The following is a 13,262-nucleotide window of genomic DNA, read 5'->3' on the forward strand; positions in this document are numbered from 1 at the left end:
ATTCCTTGGCTCCCAGCAGTATCTCACGTTCCACCCGGGGTGCCGTTACCAGAATTTGAGAACCCTTAGGAGGTCCTCGATGCTGTCCAACTTTACCACCGTCCCTGAACACCTCGCCTTTTCTCGAGGGTTTGGAGCTACTCGGCTTTTTTGCTCCGTCTCTCCCCTGAGTTCCAGGGGCAACTCCCACTGGACACATTGCCGAAAATTTAAGAGCTACATGGCTTCCTTGCTCTGATTCCATGTTCTTACAAGAGTTCCGGGGACGACTCCCATCTGGACGCCATCTTGCCAAGAGTCCAGTTGTAGTTTTAGAACGTCAGTCCCAAAACCCCGGTGTACGGAAACTAAGAAGTCACACCAAAAGCCTGGTTGATGCTCCCGATGGTTCCCAGGAGTTCTTCTTGGGGTCCCAGGAGATCCTGGTTTTGATGGCGCGACCGAGGTCAATGATCTTCGATGAACGGGCCGCCGCGTTGTAGTGCACGAGTCCTTGGGGTGAGGGGGTTCGTCTGTTTCCACGGAAACACTTGCTCCAGCCAATCGGGCTAACGCTCGCTAGTTGAATGGGATGGGATTTCTTCGAGCGTCAGCGAGGAAGGCGCCTCTTTTTTTTTTTTTTTTATGTCTTTTTTTTTTTTTCCCCGTTTCCGCTGGTGACTCACAGATGGTTCGTCCCGTCGCCGGTCCAGTTCCTGCCCCCCCCCGGATGGTACTATGGAACGAGCCATCTGGCCTGTCGGGATTGAAGCCCGACGCCGTCGCGGCTCCGTGAACCTGCAGGGTCAGGAGGCTGAAAGTTTAGAGTAGGTGTGTGTGTGTGTGTGTGTGTGTGTGTGTGTGTGTCCGTCGGGCGTGCACAAGAGCAGGTGAAATTGTTTATCTGCTCCTTGGCCGACGGATAATAAGAGGCCGCTGATTTAAACGCTCGCTCTGACGGGCAGAAACCCCGGCGCCATCCGTCTTCTCGGGTCGCGGCGGTTTCTCCGACGGATGCGGGGCGGCGGGAGGCGGATTTATCGCACCGTTGCCGTAGAAACGCCCGGGAAGCGAAAGCGAACGCCTCCTAAATCTAAAGAAAGTATTTGAAAACAAAAATGCGACCAATCATTGTGTTCCGACCCTCTGGAGACATTCAAGCGTTCACCCTCTCGTTCGCATTTTGTCGTTTAATAGGTTTATTCATTCGCTCGCTCATTCATCGGCGTGAGACGATACACGCTGTGATTGGCCGAGAGGCGGGGTTCGCCCTGGACCAATCACAGGGCTGCATACGGCTGCATACATGTCATATATGACCATTCACCCCGTCATTCACACGCTTACGCTACGGTTGCTAATGTCGGCAGCGCTCGCGTGTCGGCTCCTCTGAGCCCTGAGATGCTGTAGGAAGTTAGCCTAGCATTGAGCCGCTAGCCCTGCGACATAGCTCGTAGTGTTGACCTTGCTCTCCCTGTGAGAACAGCTTTTGGGTGAAATTACCCCTTGTGCATCACGGCAGGCTGAACTCTCCCAGAAAGCAGATATGTGTGTGTGTGTGTGTGTGTGTGTGCGAGTGTGTGTGTGTGTCGGGTAAAAATAAGAGCGGCAGGCTGCGCGCTAATCAAACGTGTTTTATCGATTATTTTGGTTCGAACCTCTTCCTGCCAAATCCCTTGAGATTTCTTTTCTTTTGCTAATTTTGTGCTAATTTTGGACGCTAATCTGTTCGCGGCAGAAGGCGACGTCACGTTAGCCAAACTGAATGAGAGCATTGACGGCTCCACGCGAGAACCCGAAAATGACACGGTGGGGGTTTTATTTCGAAGGATTCTGATTGGTTGTGGCTCCAAACCTAGTGGCGTTTGGCCATCTTGAAAAAAAAAAACCTAATGGTCGCCTGCTGTTTCGTCTGCGGATCCCCACGTGACAAGTTTTGAGAGCTGTTTCGAGAGGCAGCTGTTAGCACGTCATGCTAACACAATGTAGCCTTTTGTGAGTTGCCAGAAGTTCCTTGCTTTTGTCTCTCCGTTTCCAGCCTTTCCTGGACTTCAGCCTCCGTGGAGTGTAACCCCGCCTTCCAAGATCATGAGCCTCCGGCGCCGGAGTCGGCCCCGCGCTGGCAATTAGCATCGTAGCGCCTCCTTTTTCAAAGTGGAAAATGCCCCGGAGGAGGTGTTATTTTCGCGGCCGGGAGTTCAGACCAATCAGCAGCCGGACGTCCCAGGTAGGAGTACTTCTGCAGGAGCATGAAGTACTTTCAGGGCAAAGGACAAGCCAATTAAGAAGTATTTAAACAGTTTGTACGGATGGAGAGCCCGGCGTCGTGTCCGATGATCCGGCGGTGCAGGACTTGTATGCCATTAATCTCCCCCCTGCAATGAGCACCCTCTGATTCTCTTTCCCCTCCTCGCCTTCCTCTTGAAGCTCCCTCCTCCTCTCAGAAGGTTCCCCCCAGCGAGGGTACGACGGCAAACTTCGGTAACCACGGTAACTGTATGACGTAGCACCAGCAAGTCGTCAGCAAACGGTGACAAAACCGATTTCGCGGCTCATCTTGGGCGCGGTAGACCGGTGTCTGCACGGAAACCCGTACCTTCCCGTCAGCCGCGGGGTGGAACGCGGCGCCCGTTGATGTCGGAGCGCTCCGATGCGTATCTCGGTGTCACGCCGGGCGAATCGGGAGCCGACGGCGATCCTTATCTCACCTGCTCAGGCGCGGCAGCTCCTTCCGAATCCACGGATCCGATCCGTGACGGACTAACGGCGGCGGACATATTTCACCGAAAAGTCGGGGCGCATTTCATCGGCTAGCAGCAATAGATGGAGATTTATGTCACGGCGCCGGGCGGCCATCAGTCAGGCGGGACGAGGCGTTTACTGACCTCTTCATTTTTTTTTTGCGGCACCAGAAACGGGTCGGATGAAGCGAAAAAATCAGAGTTTCGAGGGCGCGATCTGCGAGACGGCCCGTCAATCACCCCAAACGAGATCCTGATCCACTTCCCGGGATTCCCCTCAACGCCCCGCCTCCATCCAATCAAATCCATCGATCTGATTTCCTGAAAACGCTCAATGAGACCTCGGGGATGCGTTCACTTGTCACCCCGTCAGGGGAAGTGATGTGTTTACGGACGTCTTCATTCTAATCGGCGTCGACTCGAGTCGGGTTCTACCATTTGAAAAGCGGGGCGGGGGGGGGATGAGTGACAGATCATCTCCCCCGTTGAGCCCCCCCCCCCCCCGTCAAAACATCAAAATAAGACATCTCATCTTCCTGGCTTTTGTCTTTTGGGCGTAATTAGCGTTTCTTAAGCTGCTTTCCCCCCCGGCGTAGCGCTTATGCTAATGCCTGTATTAATCATCATGCTAATGTAGCCCTTAATTATTATGCTAATATCGTGTGCTGACCTGTCAGAGTGGAGAATGCTGCATTCAGGAACCGCTCGAGATCTTTCCGAAGAGGCCCGTCCGACGTGCGCTAGGATGTTTGGCGGCGGCTGTTAGCTTCAGTAAATCTGGATTAATAATTTAATGGGATTAAGCCCTTCGTCATTTTTATTTTATTTATTTTTTTTACCTCTGCCCAGAGGAAACCCCTGCCCTGTATGTGTGTGTGTGTGTGTGTGTGTGTGTGCGTCTCACACACCTCTCAATGCTCAGGCATCCGCGAGTGTCGAGGAACGCTGTGAGTGAGTGTGTTTGTTTACGTGTGTGTGTGGCGGCCATTGAAGCCCAACGCTGCTGTTATTAAATGTCTATTCTGGAGCGACAGAGTGGGAGAGGGAAGGAGGGAGAACCGCTGCTGCGTGAAGCCAAACCAAAAGCTTTGGGCGCAACTGTAATGCTTGGGCTTATTACATAGTAATAACACAGTAATAACTCTAATAACACAGTAATAACACAGTAATAACTCTAATAACACAGTAATAACACAGTAATAACTCTAATAACACAATAATAATATAGTGATAACTGTGATAACAGGCTGCCTGCTGTTTCTCTCCTTGTAAGTTCTGACTTCCAGGCAAAACAATGTCATTCCTCACTTATTCATTTAGTAGTTTAATCTTTCAGGATTACGTTTGCAAATTTCATGTGTTTCTAGGAGCTTTTTGAGGAGGATTTTTATTAGAAATGATATGATAATTAGTAAGGATTTGGCCTCAAATCCGCATAAAGGAGAAATTGTTACATAATTTGGGATTATGTCGCCGAAACACGTCGGAATAAAACCGAAATAGATTATCATGCTGGTGGAGCGTCAAAGCCCCGCCTGTTCATCTAATAATTAGCCTTTAGCACTTAGCCTTTAGCTATTAGCCCTTAGCTTCCAGCTGTTAGCCCTTAGCCTGTCGCCTGCCGTGTGTTTAACAGACATTCTGGTCCTGATCTGATGTAGCGGATGCGGCAAGCGTCGCTAATCCAGATTAGCTCTCGATTAAGGTGAATTTAAGGGAAAACAAGAGTGAAATCTGAGTGAAATCTGAGCAGGTGACGGAGATGAGATCCCGTCTCCCTGGACTTTCACCTTGAAAGTTTCACCCGGCGGCGCGTTTGCGGTTCCTGAACCCGTCGTAATCCACGCCGTCGTTTCGTTTTTGCGCGTGTCGACAGCATTAGCGCGTTCTCACCTCGGAGCCTCGCCGCTTTGAGAGGAGCGATCAATAGTTCGCCTTTCAGATCAATAGTTATTTTTGGCCGTTCCTCATCGTAAGTGCCGAGGGAGGGGGGCACGGGAAGATTCATCACCTTATTTTATTCTATTTTTTTGAATTTTTTATTTGTATTTTCTGTATTTGTATTTTTTTATTGTATTTTCTCATTTACTACATATATTTATTTATTTTTATTTTTTTTTATATAATCTTTATATCCTTTATCTCAGCTGTCAACCCTACTAGTGAAAATCCATTAAATAAGATTAAAGTAAACTAGATAAAATTAAATATAATCCCAGTCGATGCACTAAATCAGCATTTGATGTTTTGCGGAAACGGCACGTTCGATTTCAGGTTTGGAGTAAAAAAAAATAAAAAATAAAAACTGCACAGACATAGTTTTTTCCCAGCCTCACCTGAATGCCTCCTCATAGAGTATATTAACAATTACAATTTCAACACTTTTTTTTTTTTAATTAGCAAAACACACAAGGACAAGACCAGCTTTGTAAAAAATAAATAAAATAAAATCTGAAGTGTATAAATATAATCTTATACTTTTCACCAATATAAATTTTTATTAACCAAAATGAATACGAACATGTCTGAGTTATTCCCGGAGGTCATTAAACGCACCACGACTGTGACTCAGGCTCCGCCCCCTGCTGTTCAATCATCGAGCAGCCATTGGCCGGTCCAGTTTGAGCCGCCAATCATGGAAGGTAAAATGGCGCCTTAGCGTACCTGGAATTGCCCCCCCAGCCGCCTGTCGCCCCGCTGCTAGCTGCCAATACTCGTTAGCATCAGCTCGCCGCCGACTGGCGAGCTGCCACAGTAACAGACCGAACCCCGCGGAGAGCTGGCGAGCGCAGCGACCCGGGCCTCTGCAGAAACCTGACATCCCATAATGAGCCCAGCGGGTCAGCGCACGTGAGGGCGGTCCACGCGTCTTTTATTCCTTTCCGTCTGGACCGCCGGCCCTTTCATCCCCTCGCCTTTAGCCTCCCCCGGGTACGTCGTCATGGAGATGTATCCGAGGCGGGGGGGGGGGGGGGGGTCCGAACCCCCAACTGGATTCGTGCATGCGTGTGTGTGTGTGTGTGTGTGTGTGTGTGTGTGAGCGCATTGTTTCAAACAGTCTTTTCTTTGCAAGTTGAAGTTAGCACCGATGTTGTTTCTAGTGCTGCCCCCGGTGGCCGCAGGTGGTACTGCAGGTTAATGCGCTGCAGGCCTACGGACCGGCGGTCGCCATCGGCAACTCGGGCTGTCTCGCTGTGCCGTTGCCACGGCGACAGCGATTTGCGCTTGCCAAGGATGAGCGCTTGTTTGTTTACTAGTGTCTCGCCGGCCTCGGATCATTGTCTCAATTTAGGAAACATCTTGTTCCACCTTCACTTGTCACCAAAGATGACACACACACACACACACACACACACGCAAGCACACACACAGGTGCGCGCACAGGTTAATGACATGAATATTGATGCGCCCGGTTCGTCCCAGCCGGGAAATAATGATCCCGGAAACATCCGTAGCGCACCGGTGAACCCGACCCCTCACGATCCCGGCCAATCACGCGTCTCGGCGAGGACGCCAAACATCCATGACCTCTCAGGGTTGCGCACGCCGCCGCCACAGATGTGATTGTTGGGCGCCATTTTTTCCCGGGTCGGTGCGGCGCCTCGTTTCCGCGAGGAAAGCTCTGGAACCCGAACGCGGCACGAACATATGGTTCGTCTACAAGCCTCCTGATACCGAGACTTTCCTTTTCAACCCCCCCGAGTGCCGGTTGCCACGGCAACAGGGCCATGCCTGTCTCTCAAGGAGTCCCGTGATTGATTCATATATTTATATAATATATATATCTATATATCTATATATACCATTTTTTTCCTCTGGGGGGGGTCACCCAAGGCCACTCCGTCACAAAAAAGTTTTTAGTATTATTATTATTATTATCATTATCTTATTATTATCATTATTATTCAACTATGTTGTGCCAGAGATTTGGGAAACGCATTTTTTAAGACCCACAAACAGTATATATATTCATTTTAATACCCTTTTTTGTTTAATTTGGCTCTGTGATGGGTTGTAAGTGGTAAATCATATTTTATTCTATTTTATTTATATAGATATATATTTTTGAAAATATCTTAAATTATTTTTCATTGTATTTTTTTTTTTTTTTTTCACCTTGAGGGGTGAAGTTGAATCTTTATTATTTACTTTTTTACCCAAAAAATTTCTTCCCAAGCATCCTCCCCCTCCAAAGACAATGTTGTTTCCATCGTCTCACCTCGTAACCCCCGGCAACCACCGTTTTTGGGGGGTCGGGGGTTCGACCGGGACTCGGGTTTGATTGCACTGGAAGGGGTAGGATGGAAAAACACCAGGTCGTTAGCGTTAGCGATGGATTCATTGGTACTGATGATTGACTGTTGTTTTCCAGGTGTGTGTGTGTGTTTTGTGTGTGTTGTGTGCACGCCGGTGTGCATGTGTGTGTGTGTGCATATGTGAATGCGCGCACACACCCCTGACCTGACAGGTTATGGAAAAGAGCAGCTGATACGAGAGGCCGTGAAGCGAGACTGCGATATCCCGTGACATTTACTCCTATCACACACACACACACACACACACACACACACATACACACACAAGATGAAAATTTCAAGAAAGAGAAAGAACCTGGCAGGGATGAAGAAAAAGAGGAAGATGGAGACAAAAGTTTTTTTTGTTTTTTTTTCAATTATCAATCAATTTGATTACTTTTTGATGGATGGCGTCAAAGAGCAACTTCCTGTTTGGGCAAACATGGCCGCCGTCACTGCTTTTGGCTTCATTTTTTGACAGGAAGTGCCCTCTAAGAGGTTCAGTTGTTATATTTTTTTTTTCAACCAAACCTCAAACTGGTGCCGCTTTGGACCAGATGACAGTGTCTCCAGCTGCCGCCCAATCATATTTACGGTTCGCTCTTTCGTTGCCGTGGCGACCTCAGGTCTCTGACCCGTGCTGACCGGCGGCGCCGGCTTGGTTGGGTCGTGTCCGCCGGCCCGTGGCGAGCAGCTACTTCCTGTCAACGTCTCAGACACCACACGGGTTCTGTAGAATAGCTTACGGTGCAGCGGGAGCCGTTGTTGGTTACCATGGAGACGGGGCCGTTTGTCTTGACTTCCTGTAGCAGGAAGCTGATGCTGCCTGTCAACCTCAGGAGGCGGGGCTTAACTTGACAAACCGCCGTTCCCAGGACTGCGTTCCTGAGCCCGCAGTCGACGGAGAGGCGCTAAAAGTGTTTTTGTTTTGTTTGCTTGTTGGTTACCGACCAACGCGAATGCGATTAGCGCTCGCGGCGGCTGCAGGGCAGCGGCGGAAGGTGGAGGCATCCCGCGCTAATTGACTTTCAAGAGGTGAAGAGACGGGCGGTTGCACGCCGTCAGGGCCGCCGCCGACCCGATAGCCCTGCCAGCAATCGCCCACAGGCTATCATCGCTACTCCGACCGTAAAATGAAAATAAAAAGCGCTGAGCCGCAGATTTACACGCCGCCGCTTTTCTGTTTCCTGTCCGGATCGGGCCGCGGTGCGTTCAGGGACGCCGCCTGGAGGGGAGGGGATGGGGGGAGGAGTCTCATCATCCTCATTAGGAAGGCCTCGCCTCGGGGGAGGAAAACGCTGAGGTGGCTGAAACGCGTTTGATGGCGGGAAACGCAGAATCTCAGGAACCCGAGGAACCGTGGCAAGGTTTAAAAATAGCACCGCTTCGCTAACTGGGACAAATAAGGAATTAAAAGTCAATTAACTAAAGGATTAATGATTTAATGTCTTTTATGAAGCGTAAAAAGACAAAAGAAACTGAAAGCAAAATGTGACTGATTGAAATGCTAATCAATCCAACGCTAACCCATACAGTTTACAAATTTATACAATGCTAATCAATACAATGCTAACCCATACAGTTTACAAATTAATACAATGCTAATCAATACAATGCTAACCCATACAGTTTACAAATTTATACAATGCTAATCAATACAATGCTAACCCATACAGTTTACAAATTAATACAATGTTAATCAATACAATGCTAACCCATGCAATACAAATCAATACAATGCTAATCAATACAATGCTAACCCATACAGTTTACAAATTATCACAATGCTAAACAATCCAACGCTAACCCATACAGTTTACAAAGTAATACAATACTAGTCAACACAAAGCTAACCCATACAGTACAAATTAATACAATGTTAACTCATACAGTGGAAATCAGCGCAATACTAACAAACACAATGCAATGCTAATCAGTTCAATACAGAACTAATACAATGCTAACAAATACAATGCCAATCCATTCAGTGCAAAGCCTACAATGCTAAACAATTCAAAGCTTGTCAAAACAATGCATAGCAATACAATTCCTATAAATGCAATGCTAACAAAACAATGCCAAACAATACAGTGCTATTCAGCACACTGCTTAGCAATTCAAAGCTACTCAATACAGTGCTAACTAATGTAATGCAAATCAGTACAATGCTAACCAGTATAGTCCGATTCATACAATGCTGATCTGTACAGTGCAACGCAAAACAATTTATGGCAATACAATGCTAAACCATAGAATGCTAACCAATGGATTGCTAATGCTAACCAGTCATAGGTGAAAGCTAGTGTTTGTGACGTCTTGCTCAGCTGATTTACCTGGACAAATGTGGGCGGAGAAGCTAACCGTAGTTTTCCTGTATGTACACGTGTGTGTGTGTGCCAATGAGTGGGCGTTTACACGTGTTCCAGGTCTCATGTGTGTGTGTGTGTGCGTGTGTGTGTGTGCGCGCACCCACTCACAGTCTATCTTTATCCACACTGGCCTCTGCAAGGTGAAGCATGTCGGGATTATAATCTGTTCACCATCACCATCACAATTGCTTGGTGTTGCCCTGCACGTGTCGTGCATGGTGTGTGTGTGTGTGTGTGTGTGTGTGTGTGTGTGTGTGTGTGTGTGTTCTCCTTAACCCACTCGCTGTCCCCACCTGGTTCGAGCGCGTCAGCATGATGGTCATCCTGCTGAACTGCTTGACCCTTGGAATGTACCAACCCTGCGAGAACATCGACTGCTCCTCAGACCGCTGCCAGATCCTCAAGGTACACACACACACACACACACACACACACACACACACACACACACACACACACACACATCTGAAGTAAAGAGATGGGCCAGCTCATCCCCCCTTTGCCCCAATCTCAAGTTTTGTGAAGCTGCTTCAGAGGAGTTAGCATATTAGCGATGGCTAGCGGAGCACTCCGCTAGCCGATGGGAAGGGGCGGAGACTAATAACAATAATAATAATAAAAATAACAATAACAGTTGCCAAGAAATGCTGGACAGGAAGTAGATAAAGAGATGTGATGTCATCCTGGAAGCCGTAACCACATCAACGTCGTCGCTTTGCTGCTTGTGTTTAATAGCAATTAGCATCCCGTTAGCTTTCCCTTTGTGATGTTATTTTGACAAAATGTCAAAATGAAGTCATGGTGCCAGAAGGGAAGCGTCACCGAAACCCGCCTCGCCTTTCCCGCCTCCTGTCACACCCCCTGTCCTCCACACACACACACACACACACACACACACACACACACACACACAAAACAGACAACCTGCTAGTGTCAGAGGTGGTGTGAGTGGGTGCAGCATATGAATGCGTCGGCGTTTGCACGTATGCCGTGTTATTTATTTACCCGCGCTCACACACACACACACACACACACACACACAGATTGATCATACTCCGAGGGGGGTTGGACCTAATAGAATTTCTCCTGCAAACATCCACGGGCTCCATTCAGGCTGCGGCGCTGCAATCAATTCGCCACTCTCAGAGAACCCGGCCGCTGGATTTGCCGGTTTAAATGGCGCCGAGGCCTCGTCGCCGTGCCGACGGGAAGAGCAGGAGTGTTCGATGTGTCGTCCGGGTCACTGCACTCGCAGATGACCCGTCCCTGTGAAGCGCCGCCCATCGCCTCGCTCACAACAGGGCTTAGCTCCGCCCCCAACGCCGACGCTACGCAGCACATTGGACTTGCAGCCTAGATTGATTGATTGTCATCTCCTGACCTTCTCGCTCTGACTCCGCCCCCTAATTTTCCTTTGATCCCGCCCCCAAACTGTTCTCCTCTGACTCCGCCCCTTAACATTCTGGCCATCTTCTGACTCCGCCCACTAGCCATCCTTCTCTGAGTCCGCCCCCTGACCTTTATCATCTGACTCCGCCCCTGAACCGTCCCTCTATGACTCCGCCCTCTGATTTTCTCCTGACTCCGCCCCTATACGTGCCTCTGTGACTCCGCCCCTGACCTTTTTCCTCTGACTCCGCCCCCAATATGCTGTCCAATTTCTGACTCCGCCCCTCATCAACCCTCTCTGACTCCGCCCCTTGACCTTTTTCCTCTGACGCCGTCCCCTAACATTCTGGCCATCTACAGACTCCACCCCTCTGACTCCGCCCCTTGACCCTCTTCCAATGACTCTGCCCCCCACTATGACTCTGGCCATCTTCTGGCTCCGCCCCTAACTGTCCCTCTCTGACTCCGCTCCTTAACATTCTGTCCATCTTCTGACTCCGCCCCCTCTGACTCCGCCCCTTAACATCCGTCTCTGGCTCCGCCCTTGACCTTTTTACTCTGACTCCGCCCCCTAACATACTGGCCATCTTCTGACTCTGCCCCCTCTGACTCCGCCCCTTAACCATCCCTCACTGACTCCACCGCCTGACCTGTTTCCTCTGACCCCGCCCCTAACTGCCCCCCCCCGACTCCGCTCCTGACCTTTTTTCTTCTGACTCCGCCCCCTCACTGTCTGGCCATCTTCTGACTCCGCCCCCCTCTGATCCGCCCCTTAACCATCCCTCTCTGACTCCGCCCCCTGATGTTCTCCTGACTCCGCCCCTTGACCGTTTTCCTATGACTCTGCCCCCCACTATGACTCTTGCCATCTTCTGACCCCGCCCCTAACCGCCCCTCTCTGACTCCGCCCCTTAACATTCTGTCCATCTTCTGACTCCGCCCCCTCTGACTCCGCCCCCTAACATACTGGCCATCTTCTGGCTCCGCCCCCTCTGACTCCGCCCCTTACTGTCCCTCTCTGACTCCGCCCCTTAACATTCTGTCCATCTTCTGACTCCGCCCCCCTCTGATCCGCCCCTTAACCATCGCTCTCTGACTCCGCCCCCCAGGCCTTCGACGCCTTCATCTACATCTTCTTCGCCATGGAGATGGTGGTGAAGATGGTCGCCCTGGGGATCTTCGGCCGCCGCTGTTACCTCGGCGACACGTGGAACCGGCTGGACTTCTTCATCGTGATGGCGGGGTGAGGACCTCCGTTTTCCCCGTTCACGGCACGGCGGCGGCGAGGCGGCCCGTTTCCGTGGTGACGCTTTGGGACGTTCCGGCGCGTTCCAGGTAGCGGCACCGCGGCGGCCATTTTTGTTTGCATTTCCGATTAGCGAGGGGGAACGTCCGAGGACCGCACGCCGCCCGTGAAGGTCAGGCTGAAGGTCACGCTCCGTTTGACGGGCAGGTGTGTGGACCAATGAGCTGCGAGCGGCCGCTTAACGGGTCTCCGCGGCGTGGAAATGACGTATTATGGGATGGAATCCAAGTTGTCGGGCCAGGATTCGCCTTTTGTTTTGCAGCAGCCGAATCGTCATATTTCATATTCCGACAGTGTGTGTGTGTGTGTGTGTGTGTGTGTGTGTGTGTGTGTGTGTGTCACCTCTTAAGTAATGAAATTGCAAATGCTGAACATCCATAACACGTTTCATTGTCAGCATTTTCAGCATTTCAGCTTTGCATCGTAAAAACAAACAAAAAATCCGAATCATCATTATTATGATAATCGCTTTAGTGGTAGAACTAGTAGGAGTAATACTAGTACTCCTACTAGTACTAGTAGTAGTAAAATATTAAAGTAAAGTAAGTAAAGGTGGTATTTTGCTGCGTGACGATTTAAAGCGGAGCAGCTGCTCGTGGCCATCTGCTTCCTCCTCTTCAGACGGTCACAGCTCACACAGTGTGTGTGTGTGTGTGTGTGTGTGTGTGTGTGTTCTCGTATTTCGCGCACGTGCTGGCTGGAATGTGCGAACCGTCTTAATTATTTTTAATTTTTAATTAAAAATTACATTTACAGATTTTTCTTTCTTTTTTGAATTATTTGCAGTTATTTTTTTTATATATTTTTTTATCTTCCTATTTTTATATTGTAGATTTTCTTCTGCTTTTGAAATTCTTCATTCTCAGTTTTTTTTCTTTGTGTTTTTTATATTTCTTCTAGATTTGTATATATTTTTCAGTTGTAATCATTTGTTTTTCTTATTTTTGTGATTTTTTTTTTTTACAGTAAATATTGCCAGATTTTGCATCTTTTTTTATTTTATTTTTTTCTAATTCTCTTAATTTTCAGTTTGTTTTTATTTTTTCTGAAAAAAAAAATCTTGTTTTTTTACTGTTTTTACCTCTTCTTCTTCTTCTTTCGGCTTTTCCCTTCAGGTGTCGCCACAGCGAGTCAGCTTTCTCCATCCAACCCTATTCTCTGGATCCTCCTCTCTCACACCAAC

The 13,262-nt window shown here is 48.9% G+C and overlaps 1 protein-coding gene across 1 annotated transcript in view; it reads left to right on the forward strand.

The window, feature by feature from the left end:
- The first annotated feature begins 9,682 nt into the window (after positions 1-9,682).
- The window catches only part of LOC147228197 (voltage-dependent T-type calcium channel subunit alpha-1I-like), a 50,601-nt gene continuing 47,021 nt past the window's right edge, over positions 9,683-13,262 (forward strand). The window contains exons 1-2 of the mRNA XM_086156451.1: positions 9,683-9,789; positions 11,883-12,016. Of these exons, the coding sequence (XP_086012577.1) occupies positions 9,697-9,789; positions 11,883-12,016 (227 nt within the window). The 5' untranslated portion in view covers positions 9,683-9,696. The remainder of the gene's footprint in view (positions 9,790-11,882; positions 12,017-13,262) is intronic.

This window comes from Fistularia commersonii, chromosome 12, assembly GCF_037954325.1.
Source record: "Fistularia commersonii isolate RoL2024-O1a breed Wild chromosome 12, RoL_Fcom_v1.0, whole genome shotgun sequence".
Lineage (NCBI taxonomy): Eukaryota > Metazoa > Chordata > Actinopteri > Syngnathiformes > Fistulariidae > Fistularia > Fistularia commersonii.